At 49.0% G+C, this 21849-nt stretch overlaps 1 protein-coding gene across 1 annotated transcript in view; it reads right to left on the reverse strand.

Moving 5' to 3' along the window:
- Window positions 1-311: 311 nt before the first annotated feature.
- The window catches only part of LOC137326097 (transmembrane protein 121), a 70333-nt gene continuing 48795 nt past the window's right edge, over window positions 312-21849 (reverse strand). The window contains exon 2 of the mRNA XM_067990972.1: window positions 312-3428. Within this exon, the coding sequence (XP_067847073.1) occupies window positions 1750-2688 (939 nt within the window). The 5' untranslated portion in view covers window positions 2689-3428 and the 3' untranslated portion in view covers window positions 312-1749. The remainder of the gene's footprint in view (window positions 3429-21849) is intronic.

Consider the following 21849-nt stretch of genomic DNA (forward strand, 5'->3'; position numbering starts at 1 on the left):
GGGGCTTGAACCCACCGCCTCCTGACCAGAGGCGAGAGTGCTACATGGAGCAATGGCTATTTTAAACAGGGAAAATAGCGAATTGAGACATTTTACTTGACCTTGTTACCCAATTTTTGCTGTTCTATTGCGTAGTAAGAGTTTTAATACAGAATTTATTGGGTTAATGAGCAAAATGCAAACCATGCCATGAGTGCGTACTTTAGCTCTGCTGTCTCGTTGGATTTCATATTCAACCCACGAGAATCCTCTTATTATTCAATTATAAGGCCCACAGTGTTTGTCAAACAAATATCTTTTATTTTGTTTTCAGCAAATCAACTCATTTTCTACTTATCTCCACCATAAAACAAATATGGACAGTCAAAATTATTTAACTTAGTCTTTCAGTTGAGTGCCTGTTCTCCTCAGAGAATGACACAGGTACCTGTTTGTCCAGTAATGACAGGGACAGACTGATGATGTAAAACAAACACAGCACATGATCTCCAAAACACACACCTCCTGTGCATAAAATTAAATAGGTGCTTTGCTTTGCCCCTTTTTTTCTTCAACATGAAACCTTAGTCTAACAGCATGCTTCATAAATCCCAACAACTAGTGGCTGTTTATTAAAAGGCGGTGGCCAATTCCTTTGGCAACCTAGCATTATTAACGGAGTGATGTCTCCTCATCCCTATCAAATGGACAGTTCCGCCAAATGGTGTTGCGACTCAAACTGGTGATTGGCTGAGACTCAATCCAGCGCATCATCAGGGGAGCAGTTCACTGAATGAAGGGGGAGCAGCATAAATTTGAGATTAAAATAGAAGATGTGTATTTCTAAACCTTCCCAATGTTGTCTTTTTTTTAAAAAAAAGAGGAGGTCCATTGCGTGCGAGTGTTACAAAACGTTAGCTGCTAGTGATTTAGGCAGGGGCCTAACATCAATGGCTGTCTTCTGTGCGATGTACAAATGCACTTGAAGTCTCCTTCCAATAAAATTATTCAAATTAACAAACCAGAAAGACTGAGAGGATTTCATGAGAATTGAAGAGCCCTGGGATTAAGACAGCGATCCTGAGATGGAAATACAAAGGAGGTGAAGGATACCACATGAAGAATGATTACCTGAACAAAAGAGCTGATGATTCATGGGCAAGCTGTCATGTATTAAAACAGGTTGCATTCCTTCCCTTTACCCCTCTAGTCTTCTGCCTTTAAACTCTTACAGAAATGTAATTTATGAAATAATTTAAATACTCTGTTCTGAAAATACAGTTAGACCTCAAAATATGTTTGTAAAACAGTCACCATTATAATAAACATGTTAATTCGGACATTAGAAATTTGGACGCAAAAGTCTTGCATCTTGATAATGGCAAATCCAATGTACCATTGACTATGAAAAAACATTGTGTTGCTGCCTCCCTTGGTGGCTTCAAGCTGGAGTTCCAGGCCGAAGCCTGAGTTATATTTTGAAGAGTTTCTGGTACCATCCCAAAGCTCCATTCAAACTCTTCTTATTTCCACACCGTACCTGAGATGTAGCGAGGGGCTGGCGATAGGAGCCCGATAGAAGGTGGGGAAGAGCGAGAGGGGGTGAACACAGATCTTTGTCAGCCCATCCATGCAGTCTTATTGGACCAGGAGCTGTCCGTGGTACCCACAGTCTGGAATTGTCTCCTTCGGATTGGCTCTCCACCTCGCCTCCCCGGGCCACAGTTGCAAACGATCTGCGATGTCATTCGCTGCTTGGCCATCTCATCGTCATGTGTCCACTATTTCCCCGGTTGGCGTTTGGTCGTGCGGGATGGCCTGTGAATCGTGGATGGTCTGATTGTGCGAGATGGAGTTCTGCTGGAGCTCAAGAGCTATTGCGTTCTCCGGGAAATTCTTGACCTGTTTCTGATACTCTATGAAAGTGCAAGTCTTGGTGGCAATGGCAATGATGTTCTTACCAATGAATATAGTCGAGACCCGACTATCTCGAAACAATACCATGTTAATCACCCGGATGAATATTGTGACTACGTTGATGGTTACCAGGCTTAAAACAGGGTATAGCATCATCTTTTGAGGGGCTATGTGCTCACCCTGCATGCTGATCTCACTAAGAGAGACGCAAGGCAGAATGAGCAAGAGAATATAGCAATAGAAAAACATGAGGCCTTCTGCCCACATGGGAAGACCTGACTTATGTGGCTCCCATAGATTGGCCTGGATGTCCAAAATATCCAGCAAGTCCAAGGCTACCCAAAAGAGACGTCCTCTTAGATCCTCCTTCTTCCTGAAAGTTCTGACATAGTCCATGCTGTCCAAGGCGATCAAGATGAGGTACAGTCCAGGCACACAGATGGAAAGTAGTAAGGTCAGTGCCTTGCGCGCAATTGTGTCCGCGTTCTTTTTCTCAGCCTTATAGTTCTGAAAAATAAAGTAGAGCTTGATCTCCAGGACGAATATGTACAGGAACCAGAGGATCATGGCGTAGCCGCGTTTGGCGGTCTTTACCTCGGCTCCGACCCAGACCGCCACATACCGGAGCACAATCAGGAAGCAGATGTCTCCGACCAGCACAATGATGCAGACCCCAATCTTCCGGGGCCCCTGGTTCTGCTCCACCAGGTAAGCGTCCATGAAGGCCATGCTGCTCATGATGACAATGGTGGAGAGGCACACGTGGCGCCTGTCGGGAGGTGGCAGCACCATGTTGGTCGGTCCTGGAGCTCCCGAGGGCAGCCCTCCACAGTTGTCCTGTCGGACCTAAAGGAAAATGAGACAACTTGGCCGAAGGTTGCAAAATGACGTACCTCCTACAAAATGAGACAACTTGGCCAAAGTCAATAGCTGCTAGCGTTCTGATTCGCTGTTCCAAAATGTAGACTAGTATACTCTCCAGTGGTCCAATGGCTGGTCCTTTAAAGACTTGGTACGTTCTTACCAGCAACCTCCATCCATCTGTGTTCCTGCTGTGAGGATCTTTGCAGTGGGTTTCATGGCTAAATCGGTGCATGAGATGCCTCCTGCTTCATTGAAGGCTAAGCAGTGCTCCCACTTCAAATGGAACAAGGCAAACATATTGCTGGAGCTAATGGATTCCTGGGAATGCATTACACATCTGCCGCGTGAACTCTTGAATTAAGATTAATGACTTGGAAGACTTAAGGAGACGGTCGGTCCATTCAACGGCTGTGCAAGAAGAGTCAGCCTGAGATGCAGATGAATTATATTCGATCAATCGCCAATTTGCCAGTAGAAGTGTGCAGAGTGCTGGACGCCATTCATCAGCTGCATTGTATGGTCCGCAGTTAGGATCTTCATCTCTGCCGCACACCTTGTGCTGCCGCATCGATCAATGTGTCCCTCCAGAGCAAAGACCTCTCTGGAATCCCGATTTAGGTTTTCTCATCAAATCCATCTCCACGCTGATCAAACACAGTCAATGATGTCTAGGAGAAATAGGGGTGGGGGTAGAGAGAGAGAGAGAGAGAGAGAGGGAGAGAGAAGCACAGAGTTGCATTAGTGTTGAAAGGTAATGACTGCATTGCCTTGTGCTGCAGGCTGGAGGTTGGTCTATGAATAGTTGAGCACTGAACAATGTATTTTGCAAAGTTTTGAAACAGCTGGATACACCTTTTGAAAACAAAATACAGATTTAGAAACCAAAGGACTTTGAAATTGTGAACTGTCAACATTATTATATCTTCTGATGCGCAGCCTGAAGGAATTGGAATGGTCAATCCTCCTAAATGATGGCCTGAAGTCTGCCTATGGCAGTTGCAACTTCTGATGTTCCACTGCAGGGATTTATCTATGGAGAATGGTGGGATACAGAGCATAACCTACAAGCCGGAAGGATAAGTGAAATCATGCATTTCCCAAAGTCAAGGCATTGTATAAACAGTGCAAATATGAACGGCCAGATTTACGATCAGAAAGAATGAGACAGATCGCAAACTCATGGAGTTGAGCTGGAATAGGAAGATTGGGGATTTTTCTTATAAGGGAAGTCACTTTCCATTAAGAGATTAAATAAGTTATATGCAGTCCACAAAAGCAAACATTGGACACAGTTTGTTGGAGGGTGTGAGCCTGATGAGCTGAATGCTGAATTATGCTGAATGTCACATTACTAAAGCAGACACGAGTCAGTCTCACTGTAGCCGAGTGACCCACACACTAGGAAGGTCTCAGGTTCAGTGCTATATTAGCCTGGGCTGGAGACCGGGGGAAAATCAGTTCGGCTTCCTGTTCTTGATCACTAGCCATAGCGTTAGACCGCTCACGGAGATCTCAATAACCTGGCCAGGGAGTGTGAGGCAATGATTCTGGCCATGACTGATGGACTCCCATTATAAGGGCCATTCCATTCAGCATTTTACTCACTGGCATGGTAGCTCTGTTTGTAAGTACATGAGGTGCAAGGATGCAAGGGCATTCAGCTCATCAGGCTCACACCCTCCAACAAACCATGTCCAATGTTTGCTTTTGTGGACTCTATATAACTTATTTAATCTCTTAATGGAAAGTGACTTCACTTATAAGAAAAATCTCCAAAGGGATGAGGCGCAGATTGAACTACAGTTGACTTTACCCTGCTCCCATTAGGAATCGTCCTGATCCATGCAGTATTTTATCATCTTTGCCTGTAGTTTTCTAATTCTATGGCCATGCCCTGAGAGTGGATGGTGGATCTGCACCTAAACTCAGTTGTACAATCTCGCTAAAAGAAGTCATAATAAGAATAAACCCTGACGGACCACTTAGCATCAGACCACTAGTCACCGTACACGACAAAGGCAAACCAAGCCCAGTCGACCCTGCAAAGTCCTCCTCACTAACATCTGGGGACTTGTGCCAAAATTGTGAGAGCTGTTCCATAGACTAGTCAAGCAACAGCCTGACATAGCCATACTCACAGAATCATACCCTTCAGCCAACGTCCCAGACTCCTCCATCACCACCCCTGGGTATGTCCTGTCCCACCGGCAGGACAGACCCACCAGAGGTGGCGATACAGTGATATACAGTCAGGAGGGAGTAGCCCTGGGAGTCCTCAACATTGACTCCGGACCCCATGAAATCTCATGGCATCAGGTCAAACATGGGCAAGGAAACCTCCTGCTGATTACCACCTACTGCCCTCCCTCAGCTGATGAATCAGTCCTCCTCCATGTTGAACACCACTTGGAGGAAGCACTGAGGGTAGCAAGGGCACAGAATGTACTCTGGATGGGGGACTACAATGTCCTTCACCAAGAGTGGCTCGGTAGCACCACTACTGACCGAGCTGGCCGAGTCCTGAAGGGCATAGCTGTGAGACTGGGCCTGCGGCAGGTGGTGAGCGAACCAACACGAGGGAAAAACCTACTTGACCTCGTCCTCACCAATCTACCTGTCGCAGATCCACCTGTCCATGACAGTATTGGTAGGAGTGACCACCGCACAGTCCTTGTGGAGAGGAAGTCCCGTTTTCACACTGAGGACACCATCCAACGTGTTGTGTGGCACTACCACCGTGCTAAATGGGATAGATTCAGAACAGATCTAGCAGCTCAAAACTGGGCATCCATGAGGCACTGTGGACCATCAGCAGCAGCAGAATTGTATTCCACCACAATCTGTAACCTCATGGCCCGGCATATTCCTCACTCTACCATTACCAACAAGCCAGGGGATCAACCCTGGTTCAATGAGGAGTGTAGAAGAGCATGCCAGGAGCAGCACCAGGCGTACCTAAAAATGAGGTGCCAACCTGGTGAAGCTGCAACTCAGGACTACATGCATGCTAAACAGCAGAAGCAACATGCTATACATGGAGCTAAACGATTCTACAATCAACAGATCAGATCAAAGCTTTGAAGTCCTGCAACATCCATTCGTGAATGGTGGTGGACAATTAAACAACTAACGGGAGGAGGAGGCTCCGTGAACATTCCCATCCTCAATGATTGCAGAGCCCAGGACATGCGTGCAAAAGACAAGGCTGAAGCATTTGCAACCATCTTCAGCCAGAAGTGCCGAGTGGATGATACATCTCAGCCTCCTCCTGAGATTCCCACCATCACAGAAGCCAGTTTCAGCCAATTCGATTCACTCCACATGATATCAAGTACTGGATTCAGTAAAGGCTATTTGCCCCGACGACATCCTGCTGTAGTGCTGAAGACTTGTGCTCCAGAACTAGCCGCGACACTAGCCAAGCTGATCCAGTACGGCTACAACACTGGCATCTACCCAACAAAGTGGAAAATTGGCCAGGTATGTCCTGTCCACAAAATGCAGGACAAATCCAATCTGGCCAATTATCGCCCCATCAGTTTACTCTCAATCATCAGCAAAGTGATAGAAGGTGTCGTTGACAGTGCTATCAAGCGGCACTTACTCACCAATAACCTGCTCACTGATGCTCAGTTTGGGTTCCGCCAGGACCAATCGGCTCCAGACCTCAGTACAGCCTTGGTCCAAACTGGACAAAAGAGCTGAATTCTAGAGGTGAGGTGAGAGTGACTGCCCTTGTCATCAAGGCAGCATTTGCCCGAGTGTGGCACCGAGGAGCCCTAGTAAAATTGAAGTTAATGGGAATCAGAGGGAAAACTCTCCAATGGCTGGAGTCATACCTAACACAAAGGAAGGTGGTAGTGGTTATTGAAGCCAATCATCTCAGCCCCAGGACATTGCTGCAGGAGTTCCTCAGGGCAGTGTCCTAGGCCCAACCATCTTCAGCTGCTTCATCAATGACCTTCCCTCCATCAAAAGGTCAGAAATGGGGATGTTCGCTGATGATTGCACAGTGTTCAGTTCTATTCGCAACCCCTCAAATAATGAAGCAGTCTGTGCCCGCATGCAGCAAGACCTGGACAACATCCAGGCTTGGGCTGATAAGTGGCAAGTAACATTCACGCCAGACAATTTCCAGGCAATGACCATCTCCAACAAAAGAGAGTCTAACCACATCCCCTTGATATTCAACGGCATTACCATCATCGAATCCACCATCATCAACATCCTAGGGGTCACCATTGATCAGAAACTTAACTGGACCAGCCACATAAATACTTTGGATACAAGAGCAGGTCAGAGGCTGGGTTTTCTGCGGCGAATGACTCACCTCCTGACTCCCCAAAGCCTTTCCACCATCTACAAGGCACAAGTCAGGAGTGTGATGGAATACTCTCCACTTGCCTGGATGAGTGCAGCTCCAACAACACTCAAGAAGCTCAACATCATCCAGGACAAAGCAGCCCGCTTGATTGGCACCCCATCCACCACCCTAAACATTCACTCCTTCCCAAACCGGCGCACAGTGGCTGCAGTGTGTACCATCCACAGGATGCATTGCAGCAACTCGCCAAGGCTTCTTCGACAGCACCTCCCAAACCCACGACCTCTACCACCTAGAAGGACAGGGGCAGCAGGCGCATGGGAACAACACCACCTGCACATTCCCCTCCAAGTCACACACCATCCCGACTTGGAAATATATCGCTGTTCCTTCATCGTCGCTGGGTCAAAATGCTTGAACTCCCTACCTAACAGCACTGTGGGAGAACCTTCACCACACAGACTGCAGCAGTTCAAGAAGGCGGCTCACCACCACCTTCTCAAGGGCAATCAGGGATGGGCAATAAATGCTGGCCTCACCAGCGATGCCCACATCCCATGAACGAATAAAAAAAACAAGTCCTTGTCTGGGGATCCCTGGAATGGCAGCTCCCTGACAGATTGAGAGAAACATGGCACAAAACAAATTTGAACAAGATAAACAACTCAACGGAGATGAAATGCCAAGAAGGCAGGATAGAAATGGTTGCATTCGCTTCACAATTAACTATTTGAGGTCTAGGAAGGATCAGTTCAGTTAAATAAATATCTGCACTGATTCTCATTAGTGACCCTCCATTTAAAATTACCGATGAGGAAGACCAGTTGGTCCATCTTACTTCATCCATCCTGGAAGGCCTTACACTTCCCCCATTGTAGCATCTACTTAAATTATTGTCCGGAGTGTTGCCTCTATTACTCTATCTGGGAGCACATTCCAAGTACGGATGAGCCTTTGTGTGAAGAAATTCCTAATATCAGTTTTAAGTTTATCCATTCAGGAGCAGTTAGTTCAAATTGCGGCCTTTTAACTCACCCCGTGGATATTGGTTATCCACGCAGTCTAATGGTGCTGAGCTATATACCAGGGCCCATAACTGGTATGTGCTCAGTCAGCTGATTTCAGTGGTGGCAGCAGTTAGGGGTAGGGAGACAATTGGCCTCAGTGCCTTTGGCAATAGAGAGATAAGAATGGCTGAGCTTCCCGACCACTCCACTTATTCCGACTGGATGTCGGGAATGAGGACAGAATTTAAACAAGTAATGTTACGGTCATCAAGGTAAGCAGAGTTAATGCTGGGGAGTGGAACCCACCCCATGTTAGGCACGAAGGGGTTGATTTTAACCCCCGCCTGGTGTGCAGTGGAGGGGTTAAAATGTCCACTTACTGGCAATCCTGGCAGGACGCGGGAGAGTGGCCAGAAGAGGCCAAATGAGCAACGTTTTTCAATTCATCGGGAGGATTCCTTGAAGGGGGTCAGGAGTAGCAGGAGTGGTCCCTCCGGACCCTCGAACGAACCATTGGGCCTCCCCTATCTCTGCCCCTCTCCCTACACCGGTATCGTTTAGGAGCCCTCTTCCCCCAGGTGGTTACCTTATGCTGCTGACCGTACCCCTAGGGTCCCCAGCGTGAGCTGGCTCCCACCCCAATTCACTCTCCCGCTCCCCCCACCCACCCTGTCCCTCACCTCACTCCCACCGGCTTCGTGCAAGGGACCGATTTCAGATATTATAATGAGGCCCGGATGTTAAAAGCAACCGGGCATCGAGAGCTTTAAGACTTGCGGATGCGCCATCCCCTTTCGGGCTCCCCCACCCCGCCACAACCTGCACTGATCCCGGCCCGAATAAAAATCTGCGATGTCAACATCAAGTGCTCCCAGGTCAGGCACAGCACAGGGAAAACTCCCTCTACTTTGGAACATAGGAACAGGAGTAGACCATTCAGCCCCTCGAGCCTGTTCCGCCATTCAATTAGATCATGGCTGATCTGTATCTTAACTCCATCTAGCTGCTTTGGTTCTGTAACCTTTAATAAATTTGCCTAACAAAAATCTATCAATCTCAATTTTGAAATTTTCAGTTGACCCCCAGCCTCTGTTTTTTTTTGTATGCTCTTGGTATTTATACCAGTTTCTCTCTGCTGCATTCCAAGTGAACCATTCTCCGGAACAAAACACCCTCCAGGCAAATGAAATAAGAAACTACAATTATTCCTTCATCGGGTTGGCTCCGGCCACTCAGCGCCTGGTGGCTGCTGCATGCTGAAGCTGCTTAAATAGAAACTCCAGGAGATAAGCCTGGCCTTTCATAGGAACGTAAGAACAGGAGTGGGCCACTCAGCCCCTCGAGCCTGTTCCGCCATTCAATTAAATCATGACTGATCTGTATCTTAACTCCATCTACCTGCCTTGGTTCCATAACCCCTAATACCCTTACCCAACAAAAATCTATCAATCTCAGTTTTAAAATTTTCAATTGACCCCCAGCCTCAATAGTTTTTTGGGGGAGAGAGTTCCAGATTTCCACTACCCTTTGTGTGAAGAAGTGCTTCCTGACATCACCCCTGAACAGCCCAGCTCTAATTTTAAGGTTATGCCCCCTTGTTCTGGACTCTCCCACTAGAAGAAATAGTTTCTCTCTGTCTCCCCTATCAAATCCTTTAATCATCTCAAACACCTCAATTAGATCACCTCATAATCTTCTGTACTCAAGGGAATACAAGCCTAGTCTACGCAACCTAGTCTCATAATTTAACCCTTTTAGCCCCAGTATCATTCTGGTGAATCTGCGCTGCGTCCCCTCCAAGGCCAATATGTCCTTTCTACTTCGTTTCAACAACACGCCTCAGCTTCAATCTCCGAAGCGCATTCCTTACTTCACCAATGTGACATTGTTTCCCCCATGTCTCACATCAGCCATCCTGTGCTGCAGACTCATACCCACTCAGAACTAGGATGAGGATGTCCAAACTCATTTCACATAGGATCCTTACGGCCAGCAGATATAGAAAACTTTCACCCCGTCAGTCTGGACTAGAACTGAACACAGGTACTATAGATGAAAGGTTCGTGGTTAACCCACTGTGCTGTACAGCTCCCACAAGAGGGAAGTATTATACACACCTGTGATGCAGCCTGTTGTCAAATAGCCTGCTGGCATTCACTGTTGGGGCTCACCCATCAAAACTTGCAGCTTGGATGAGGTGTTACCGGACTCCCTGGGCCCATGAACCCTACCCCAGAGAGAGTCAGGAGATGGAGCGAGAGATAAAAAAACATACAATACAAATGTGTCAGGCTTGACTGATTTTCAAACTTTCTCTGGGTGAAGCTTTCAATATGGCAGATCACTCTGTCTCAGGGGGAAAGTTAATTAACAGGGGATGTTCATTTTATGGATAAAAACCACATTGACTAGCTTAAAGACAATTGCAAGAAAGTAGGAAGACAGTAAATGAGGATAAAACAAAGGCAGCTCACTCTCCACACAAGGGAACATGGCACCTTGGCCTAAATTTCCCCAGAACTCCTACAGCCTAGTTTAGTGCCTTTGGGCCTAAGTATTAATGAGCTCTTTTGTCTTGTGGAATAATTCTGGTTCAATAGCTTTAGAAAATTAAACTGATGTCGGGAAAGGACCACTGGGATACAAGTATTAGACAGTCATTAATCACCAATTAAAAGCAATTTATAACCCTTGCACAGGTAGCAGATCTACAAGATTCCATTTTTAATGAGGCCTCTGTGAAGTCATTACTACAGTGATGGTGCCTTTCTCTGTGTGTCCATATTGGCACAGTCTATAGTTTTAGGAAGAGACTAGGGAAGCTGAGATTGTTCTCCTTAGAGCAGAGAATGTTAAGTGGAGATTTAATAGAAGGGGGTCAGAATGATGAGGGGTTTTGATAGACTAAATAAGGAGAAACTGTTTCCACTGGCAGGAGGGTCGGTAACCAGAGGACACAGATTTAAGGTAATTGGTAAAAAAACCAGAGGGGTGATGAGGAGAATTTTTTTTACGCAGTGAGTTGTTTATAAATCCTCTCTCCTGACTCATCAAGGCTGCCCTTTTTATGCTAATTAAACTCCTTTAAAAAATGAACTGAATAAATAAAAAATACATGAGGACAGAGTTGAACACAATGAAGATGTGTAGAAAGAAAAGAACTCGAGTTAACATAACACCTGCCACATCCTCAGGACATCCCATAAATTACCGCTGAAGTGTAGTCATCATTGTTTTGCAGGCAAACAGGGCAGCCATGATGTGCACAGCAAGATCCCACGGTCAGCAAATTAGGTAATGACCAGTTAATCTATTTTTGGACGAGTTGGTTGACGGATAAATGTCGGTTTGGATACTGAGAGAACTCGCTGTTCTTGGGATGGCCTCGGAGAGGCTACAGAGGAAATTTACCAGAATGGTACCAGTGATGAGGGACTTCAGTTATGTGGAGAGACTGGAGAAGCTGGGGTTGTTCTTCTTAGATCAGAGAAGGTTAAAGGGAGACTTTAACAGAAGTGTTCAAAATTATGTGGGGTTTTGATAGAGTAAATAGGGAGAAACTGTTTTCACTGGCAGAACGATCGATAACCAGAGGACACAGATTTGAGGTAATTGGCAAAAGAACCAGGGGGGAGATGAGGAGAATTTTTTTTGCACTGCGAATTGTTGTGACCTGGAATGCGCAGTCTGAAAGGGTGGAGGAAACCCAATATTCAATAATAACTTCCAAAATGGAATTGTATATATCATTGAGAAGGAAAAATTTGCTGGGCTATGGGGAAAGGGCAGGGGAATGGGACTAATTGGATAGCTCTCTCAAAGAGCTGGCACAGTCATGATGGGCCGAATGGCTTCCTCCTGTGCTGTATGATTCTATGAAGGTGCTGATTCATGCTTTGGCACAATGATGTGGTTGTCAAGTGCCCTCTAGTACTTCCTCCGAGAGACCATTCTCCATCTGTCAAATTTGGCATGCTATTCAACCACATAGGACATCATAATCAAACATGGTCTTCTTCACCCAATGCTCATTGATACGTGGATGTCACCAACTGGCAATCTAGCAAAAGAAACCTTGGCTGATTCTTCCCCTTCCTGAGGTCAGTCGTTATGCTCCTACTGCTACTGAAGCAGAGAGATCTATCTAACTCTGCAGAGACCAGGGACCGAGCCTGGGCCGTTCTTGTTCCATATAGATCAGTACCACATTATTCAGTGTACTTACCAACAGCCTCAGGGGAACTATTGGGCAAGTCTTGGCACATTGGCAATCAATTTACTAGCTTTATCCCCTCAGTTGAGAACAGCCCATGCGATAGTTAGCCATGGCTCAGTGGGTAGCACTGTTGCCTCTGAGGCAGAAAGTTGTGGGTTCATAATCCCACTCTAGGGAAGTTGAGTGCATAAGCCAGGCTGACACTCCAGTGCAGTACTGAGGAAGTGCTGCACTGTTGGAGGTCTTTCAGTTAAACTGAGGCCCTATCTGTCCTCTCAGGTGGATATAAAAGATCCACTATTTGAAGAAGAGCAAGTGGAGTTCTCCCTGGTGTCCTACTCAATATTTATTCCTCAACTAACCTCACTAAAACAGACTATCTGGTTATTTATCACATTGTCCTTGTGGGACCTTGCTGCGTGGAATTTGGCTGCTGTATTTCTTACATTACAACAGTGACTACACTTCAAAAGTACTTTGTTGGCTGTAAAGCGCTTTGGGACGTCATGAGGTGGTGAAAGGTGCTGTATCAATGCAAATTCTTTCATTCTGAATTATGAAGTAAGGTGAGAAAAAGATTGATTGCTGTCTCTGACGGTGTCACTAACTTAATTTAATTTTGTTTAAAATTAATATAAGCAAAAAAAAATTCCATTTGGAGGATGAAATCCAATATCTTTTTGCGAGCTTAATGTCATTAAACAAAAAGCTCCCAGCTTCTCCTAGCGTGTAAAGGCCTCCCATGGTGGAGAATTAAACCAAGGAGACCAAAGGGTCCCAGGTGAATTCCTGTTTTCTTTTCCTTCTGAGTTATCTGATCTTTGCTGGGACACCAAAGGTGGGTTCCTGCCCGTGATTGTTATCCAGTGATCCTCGCTAGAAAGCGGACTGTGCGCGGGTTTCGGGTGAGCACGGGATCTGGCTCAGCTGCGATGCCCTACGCAATTGAATAGCCTGTCAACAATCGCACGCGATAAAGAATCGCCATTTGTCCGAGGTGGCATCGGGCTCCTGCAAGGCTCTGTATTCTGGCACAGAGCCAGCACTTTGGGCAGGGGAAGGGAGAACATTGACGGGGGTGGGGGGAAGGCAAGAACAACCATTAAATATTAGGCCTGATTTTATAAATGTACTCCCCGGCTGCATTACAGATGGGAAATCCCTCACGGTCTGCCGAACTCCAAGCCTCAATTCCTGACATGTTCTCTTCCAGCTCTATGCCGGGAGTACTAGTTTGTAAAATCTACACATCTTCATGAGACGTTAAACCGAAGCCTCGTCTGCTGTCTGAGGTGGACGTAAAAGATCCCATGGCACTATTCAATGAAGAGCAGGGGAGTTCTGGCCAATATTCAACCCTCAACTAACATCACTAAAACAGATTATCTGGTCATTATCACATTGCTGATTGTGGGATCTTGCTGTGTGCAAATTGGCTGCTACGTTTCCTACATTACAACAGTGACTACACTTCAAAAGTACTTCATTGGCTGTAAAGAACTTTGGGATGTCCTGAGGTCATTAAAGGCGCTATATAAATGCACTTTTCATGACCTCAGGACATCTTGACATTTCTTTCTTCTTTCTAAGCTGCTCGGGCCATTTTGTCCAAGGGAATTAGTTTGAAAGCTCATTTAATTTCATTGCTACACACAAAGGGTAGTAGAAATTTTGAATTCTCTCCCCCAAAGGCTGTGGATGCTGGGGGTCAATTGGAGCTTTCCAGACTGAGATGGATAGATTTTTGTTAGTTAAGGGTATCAAGGGATATGGAGCTAAGGTGGGAAAATGGAGTAGAGGTGCAGATCAACCATGATCTAATTGAATGGTGGAGCAGGCCTGAGGGGCTGAATGGCCTCCTCCTGTTCCTATATTCATGTCAAAGGACAATTCACATCAGTAGTGTATAATTCGGTTAGAAAGGAATGTGGCTCTGCACCGCATTTATGAATTTCAGTCTGTCCAATGACCACTTTGTCTCAATTTGTTGGGCTTAATGGATCTTCAGATTTGTTCTTTGTGAAAGGTCATAATTAATGGATTGAAAGTATCCTAATCTCCCATCAGTACTCGGTGAAGCTCTGCATGGGGTGGGTGCACTGACACACTCGAACTGACAGTTCACACCAGCTGTTTGTGACAGAATGCATCTTCATTGCTTCTTGTGAAGCGGCAGACAGCTCCATTTGTAATAAGAGCGTCACTGTTATTTTTCCCTTTGCTTCTTCACACCTGTGGTGTTATTTATAGCACTCATTAAAGATGATAGTTGACTGAGTTTAATAAATGAACGTTTTGTCTAGTACATCGGGGGGTGTCGGGTTTAAGGAGCAGCACGTAGTTTGATAAATGTCTTGGCAAGGCTCTGGTAATGAAGCCTCCAGCTAAATGCTGGAAGCTCCCTTTTCTACTGTGTACTGTTTCTCGCACCTGGGAAGTGCTAACCTCCTTTCAACACACTTCCTGTTGTATGTCATGATGTGGAGATGCCGGTGATGGACTGGGGTTGACAATTGTAAACAATTTTACAACACCAAGTTATAGTCCAGCAATTTTATTTTAAATTCACAAGCTTTCGGAGATTTTCTCCTTCCTCAGGCAAATGTTTCAAGATCTCCTTGAAGCCTACGCATTTATACATATTGAACAATAATACATGGTGTTTACAGACTGCCCCTGCAACTGCCCGTTGCCAAGGCAATCACCGTGTTCAGACAGAGAGGTGTTACCTGCAGAACCTCCGAATACACATTCAACAAAAAAACAAACAGGGAAAAAAAACAGAGAAAAAAAAACACAGAGAGAGGCAGAAACATCCGGAAGGCAGAGAGAGCCAGCAAATGACCCATTATATTAAAAACAGATAACATTTGTTCGCTGGTGGGGTAACGTGTAGCGTGACATGAACCCAAGATCCCGGTTGAGGCCGTCCTCATGGGTGCGGAACTTGGCTATCAATTTCTGCTCGACGATTTTGCGTTGTCGTGTGTCTCGAAGGCCGCCTTGGAGTACGCTTACCCGAAGGTCGGTGGATGAATGTCCATGACTGCTGAAGTGTTCCCCGACTGGGAGGGAACCCTCCTGTTTGGCGATTGTTGCGCGGTGTCCGTTCATCCGTTGTCGCAGCGTCTGCATGGTCTCGCCAATGTACCATGCTCTGGGGCATCCTTTCCTGCAACGTATGAGGTAGACAACGTTGGCTGAGTCACAGGAGTATGAACCATGCACCTGGTGGGTGGTGTCATCTCGTGTGATGGTGGTATCTGTGTCGATGATCTGGCATGTCTTGCAGAGGTTACCGTGGCAGGGTTGTGTGGCGTCGTGAACGCTGTTCTCTTGAAAGCTAGGTAGTTTGCTGCGAACGATGGTCTGTTTGAGGTTGGGTGGCTGTTTAAAGGCGAGTAGTGGAGGTGTGGGGATGGCCATAGCGAGGTGTTTGTCCTCATTGATGACATGTTGAAGGCTGCGGAGAACATGGCGTAGTTTCTCCGCTCCGGGGAAGTACTGGACGACAAAGGGTACTCTGTTGGTTGCGTCCCGTGTTAGTCTCCTGAGGAGGTCTATGCGATTTTTTGCTGTGGCCCGTCGGAACTGTCGATCGATGAGTCGAGCGTCATATCCCGTTCTTACTAGGGCGTCTTTCAGCGTCTGTAGGTGTCCATCGCGTTCCTCCTCGTCTGAGCAGACCCTGTGTATTCGCAGGGCCTGTCCATAGGGGATGGCCTCTTTGACGTGGTTAGGGTGGAAGCTGGAAAAGTGGAGCATCGTGAGGTTGTCCGTGGGCTTGCGGTAGAGTGAGGTGCTGAGGTGCCCGTCTTTGATGGAGATTCGTGTGTCCAAGAAAGAAACTGATTCTGAGGAGTAGTCCATGGTGAGCTTGATGGTGGGATGGAACTTGTTGATGTTATCGTGTAGTCTCTTTAGTGATTCCTTGCCGTGGGTCCATAGAAAGAAAATGTCGTCGATGTATCTGGTGTATAGTGTTGGTTGGAGGTCTTGTGCAGTGAAGAAGTCCTGCTCGAACTTGTGCATGAAAATGTTGGCGTATTGGGGTGCGAATTTGGTCCCCATGGCTGTTCCGTGTGTTTGGGTAAAGAACTGGTTATCGAAGGTGAAGACATTGTGATCCAGGATGAAGCGGATGAGTTGTAGGATGGCTTCCGGAGATTGGCTGTTGTTGGTGTTGAGTATTGATGCTGTCGCAGCGATGCCGTCATCGTGGGGGATACTGGTGTATAGTGCCGAGACGTCCATCGTGGTGAGAAGTGTTCCTGGTTCAACTGGTCCGTGGGTACTGAGTTTTTGTAGGAAGTCTGTAGTGTCACGACAGAAGCTGGGGGTTCCCTGTACGATGGGTTTCAGGATGCCCTCGATGTATCCAGAGAGGTTCTCACACAGGGTTCCGTTGCCTGATACGATGGGACGTCCGGGTGTGTTGGCTTTGTGTATCTTTGGGAGGCAGTAGAAGTCTCCCACGCGGGGATTACGTGGGATGAGAATGCGTAGGATGCTTTGAAGGTCTGGATCGAAGGTCTTGATCAGTTTGTTGAGCTGGTGGGTGTGTTCTTTGGTCGGATCTGCGGGTAACCGTCTGTAGTGTTCCTGGTTGTCCAGTTGTCGGTATGCTTCTTTGCAATAGTCTGTTCTGTTCTGTATGACTATGGCTCCTCCTTTGTCCGCTGGTTTGATGACGATGTTGCGGTTGGTCTTGAGAGCGTTGATGGCGTTGCGTTGTGCTCGGGTGACATTCTGGACTGTCTTCTGAGTGCGGCTGATGAATCTGGCATTGACGCATTTCCTGACAGCTTGAGCATACATGTCCAGCTGAGGGCAGCGACCCTCCGGAGGAGTCCAGTTTGACTCTTTCCTCCCAGTCGGGGAACACTTCAGCAGTCATGGACATTCATCCACCGACCTTCGGGTAAGCGTACTCCAAGGCGGCCTTCGAGACACACGACAACGCAAAATCGTCGAGCAGAAATTGATAGCCAAGTTCCGCACCCATGAGGACGGCCTCAACCGGGATCTTGGGTTCATGTCACGCTACACGTTACCCCACCAGCGAACAAATGTTATCTGTTTTTAATATAATGGGTCATTTGCTGGCTCTCTCTGCCTTCCGGATGTTTCTGCCTCTCTCTGTGTTTTTTTTTCTCTGTTTTTTTTCCCTGTTTGTTTTTTTGTTGAATGTGTATTCGGAGGTTCTGCAGGTAACACCTCTCTGTCTGAACACGGTGATTGCCTTGGCAACGGGCAGTTGCAGGGGCAGTCTGTAAACACCATGTATTATTGTTCAATATGTATAAATGCGTAGGCTTCAAGGAGATCTTGAAACATTTGCCTGAGGAAGGAGAAAATCTCCGAAAGCTTGTGAATTTAAAATAAAATTGCTGGACTATAACCTGTTGTATGTGCCACTGGATGTTCATTTCTAGGCTGACATTCCCAGTGCAGTACTGAAGGAGTGCTGCACTGTCGGAGGTGCCGACTTTCAGATGTTAAACCCTCTCAGGTGGATGTAAATGATCCCACGACACTACTTCGAAGAAGAGCAGGGGAGTTCTCCCCGGTGTCCTGGCCACTATTTATCCCTCAACCAACATCACTAGAAACAGATTATCTGGTCATTATCACATCAGGTTTGTGGGACCTTGCTGTGTGCAAATTGGCTGCTGCGTTTCCAACATTGCAACACTGACTACTCTTCAAAAGTACTTCATTGGCTGTAAAATGCTTTGAAACGTGCTGAGGTCGTGACTGGCAGTCAAATGGCCCCTTGTCCAGTATTTTTAGAACTAATCAATAAAAGTGTCCATCCTCGCCCAGCCACCCTCCCAACACTCCCGCCATCGGTCACCCGACAGGTCCATCCTCAGGACGCCCCCCCCCCAACACTCCCGCCACTGGTCGCCCGACAGGTCCATCCTCACCCCGCCACCAGCCCCCCCAACACTCCCGCCATCGGTCGCCCGACAGGTCCATCCTCACCCCGCCACCCCCCCCAACACTCCCGCCATCGGTCGCCCGACAGGTCCATCCTCACCCCGCCACCCTCCCAACACTCCCGCCATCGGTCGCCCGACAGGTCCATCCTCACCCCGCCACCCCCCCCAACACTCCCGCCATCGGTCGCCCGACAGGTCCATCCTCACCCCGCCACCCTCCCAACACTCCCGCCATCGGTCGCCCGACAGGTCCATCCTCACCCCGCCACCCTCCCAACACTCCCGCCATCGGTCGCCCGACAGGTCCATCCTCACCCCGCCACCCTCCCAACACTCCCGCCACTGGTCGCCCGACAGGTCCATCCTCAGGACGCCACCCTCCCAACACTCCCGCCATCGGTCGCCCGACAGGTCCATCCTCACCCCGCCACCCTCCCAACACTCCCGCCATCGGTCGCCCGACAGGTCCATCCTCACCCCGCCACCCCCCCCAACACTCCCGCCATCGGTCGCCCGACAGGTCCATCCTCACCCCGCCACCCTCCCAACACTCCCGCCATCGGTCGCCCGACAGGTCCATCCTCACCCCGCCACCCTCCCAACACTCCCGCCATCGGTCGCCCGACAGGTCCATCCTCACCCCGCCACCCTCCCAACACTCCCGCCATCGGTCGCCCGACAGGTCCATCCTCACCCCGCCACCCTCCCAACACTCCCGCCATCGGTCACCCGACAGGTCCATCCTCAGGACGCCCCCCCCTCAACACTCCCGCCATCGGTCACCCGACAGGTCCATCCTCAGGACGCCCCCCCCCTCAACACTCCCGCCATCGGTCGCCCGACAGGTCCATCCTCAGGACGCCCCCCCCCTCAACACTCCCGCCATCGGTCACCCGACAGGTCCATCCTCAGGACGCCCCCCTCCTCAACACTCCCGCCATCGGTCACCCGACAGGTCCATCCTCAGGACGCCCCCCTCCTCAACACTCCCGCCATCGGTCACCCGACAGGTCCATCCTCAGGACGCCCCCCCCCCCCTCAACACTCCCGCCATCGGTCACCCGACAGGTCCATCCTCAGGACGCCCCCCCCCCCTCAACACTCCCGCCATCGGTCACCCGACAGGTCCATCCTCAGGACGCCCCCCCCCCTCAACACTCCCGCCATCGGTCACCCGACAGGTCCATCCTCAGGACGCCACCCTCCCAACACTCCCGCCATCGGTCGCCCGACAGGTCCATCCTCAGGACGCCCCCCCCCCCCCTCAACACTCCCGCCATCGGTCACCCGACAGGTCCATCCTCAGGACGCCCCCCCCCTCAACACTCCCGCCATCGGTCACCCGACAGGTCCATCCTCAGGACGCCCCCCCTTATTGCTCCCATCGGTCGCCCGACAGGTCCATCCTCGGGACGCCCTCCCCCTCAGCACTCCCTCCATTGGTCGTCCGACAGGTCCATCCTCGGGACGCCCTCCCCCTAAGCACTCCCTCCATTGGTCGTCCGACAGGTCCATCCTCGGGACGCCCTCCCCCTCAGCACTCCCTCCATTGGTCGTCCGACAGGTCCATCCTCGGGATGCCCCACCTTCCCACGCCAATTGGAGAACGAACAGACTCTTTGGGCCCGATATTAGGAGGGCAGCGGGTTTGGCAGCAGGAGATCAACTGGGTGCGTGGGTAACGCGCCCAGTGAAATCGGGGTGCTCCGCATGCAATCGCAACTTGATTGAAGGTTCTAACCTTTGCTTCCGGGTTTCGCGCTGGAAAGCTGCGCAGTGGGCGGACTGCGCGTGCGCAGCATAGGCTGTCAGCTGGAGGAGCCCTATTTAAAGGGGCAGTCCTCCACTGACTGATGCTTCAGAAAATAGGCAAAATTACAACATGGAGCAGCCCAGGGGGAAGGCTACTCCCAGGTTTAATGATGCCCCACTCCAGGTCTTATTGGATGGGGTGAGAAGGAGGGGGAGGACAGAGATCTTCTTCCCAGCGGGCAGGAGGAAGTGGCCTGCCTCTGCCACCAAGAAGGCCTGGCTCGAGGTGGCAGAGGAGGTCGCCTGCACCACCAACATATCGCCCACCTGCATACAGTGCAGGAGGCGCTGCAATGACCTAAGTAGGTCAGCCAAAGTGAGTACACTTACTCATTCCCCTACACTCTGTCTGCCACATCACTGCTCCCACCCCACATCTCCTTCTGCACTGCCAACACTACTCTGTCACATCACTCCTCACACCCACTCAAACCTCATCCTCATCTTACGTGCACTTACTCACCTCGCCAGTACTCATCCCGCCACTACCACTCAACCCAATCCTCATACAATCTCATGGCTCTATCTCATACTCACCCCCTCATGCATCTCTTTCACGGTCAGCCTAACTCAACCTGCCACTACCTGTGCTGCAGCCACAGGGCATGCATCACATATGTGTAGTAGGAAGTGTAAGGCAAACGTGTCGTGAGCATGAAGGGGATGCACAAGGGTGCTTGAGGGTTTGTCATGGTTTTTACTTATATTTGATTTCTGATCAACTCACATTACATATTATATTGTCACCACTACTGCCACGTCTTTGCGAATCTTGTCTGGTTTGTGCAATAATGCCCTTTCCTGAGGATCACAATGAAGACCCACAACTGATCCCACCCATGTGTCACTGCAGAGTGGGTGTAGGTGTATTTGCAGGGCTCTTTTGTGCAGACGACTGAGAGACGTCGGCGATGTCCCCGATGGCACCCTGGAAGGATGCGGAGGAGAAGTTGTTGAGGGCAGTGGTGACTTTGACAGCAACAGGTAAGAAGATGGTGCTCGAGCCAGCTGGGAGCAGCTCGGCATGAAGGAGGCTGCAGATGTCCATGACTACATGTGGAGTGACTCTGAGCCTCCATGTGCACTGCTGCTCAGAGAGGTCCAGGAAGCTGAGCCTCAGTCTGTAGACCCTGTGGCGAGGGTAGTGCCTTCTGCGACGCATCTCTCTCTGCTGTTGCCCTCCCTCCTGCTGTGCAGGTGGATGTGTCACAGCACTGTGTTGTGGAGCTCCACATGTCAGAGGTGGATGGCATGGCCAGGGAGGCTGGTGATGCTGTTCGCCCTCCGAGGAGGTCATGACTGCAGCTACGGCGGCCCCCATCCGCAAGATATACGTTTGAGGGGGTCCGCAAAGTAGGTAAATGTGTCTGGACAATGGGGTAAGTGTGCAAGTTGGTGAATTTTATTGTTAGGAGGAGGGTGGTGGAGGCCAAACTTTGTCCAAAGTGATAGAGTGGCCTCCTGCAATGATTGAGGGTCTCCCCCCACTACCTGTCAAATAGACCTTTGCAGCTGCCACAGGCTGATGGCTGCAACACGTCCATTTCAACTGGGAGTGTTTCCCCCAGTATGGGAAACAGTCCCAGTTCAGTTGAAAATCCCACCCCTCCTAAAATATCAGGTCAATCAGGTCTGTAAATGACCTGAAGTACCTAGTTAATTACTTTAAGTGGCATCCCGCTGGCTTTAATTGCCAGATCCGCCCCGGGAATCCCCGATTTTCGCAGCCCCTTGCCACGAATGCACCTGCTCGGGGGTGCGAAAATTGAGCCCTTTGTTACTTGA

The sequence above is a fragment of the Heptranchias perlo genome, chromosome 10, assembly GCF_035084215.1.
Source record: "Heptranchias perlo isolate sHepPer1 chromosome 10, sHepPer1.hap1, whole genome shotgun sequence".
Lineage (NCBI taxonomy): Eukaryota > Metazoa > Chordata > Chondrichthyes > Hexanchiformes > Hexanchidae > Heptranchias > Heptranchias perlo.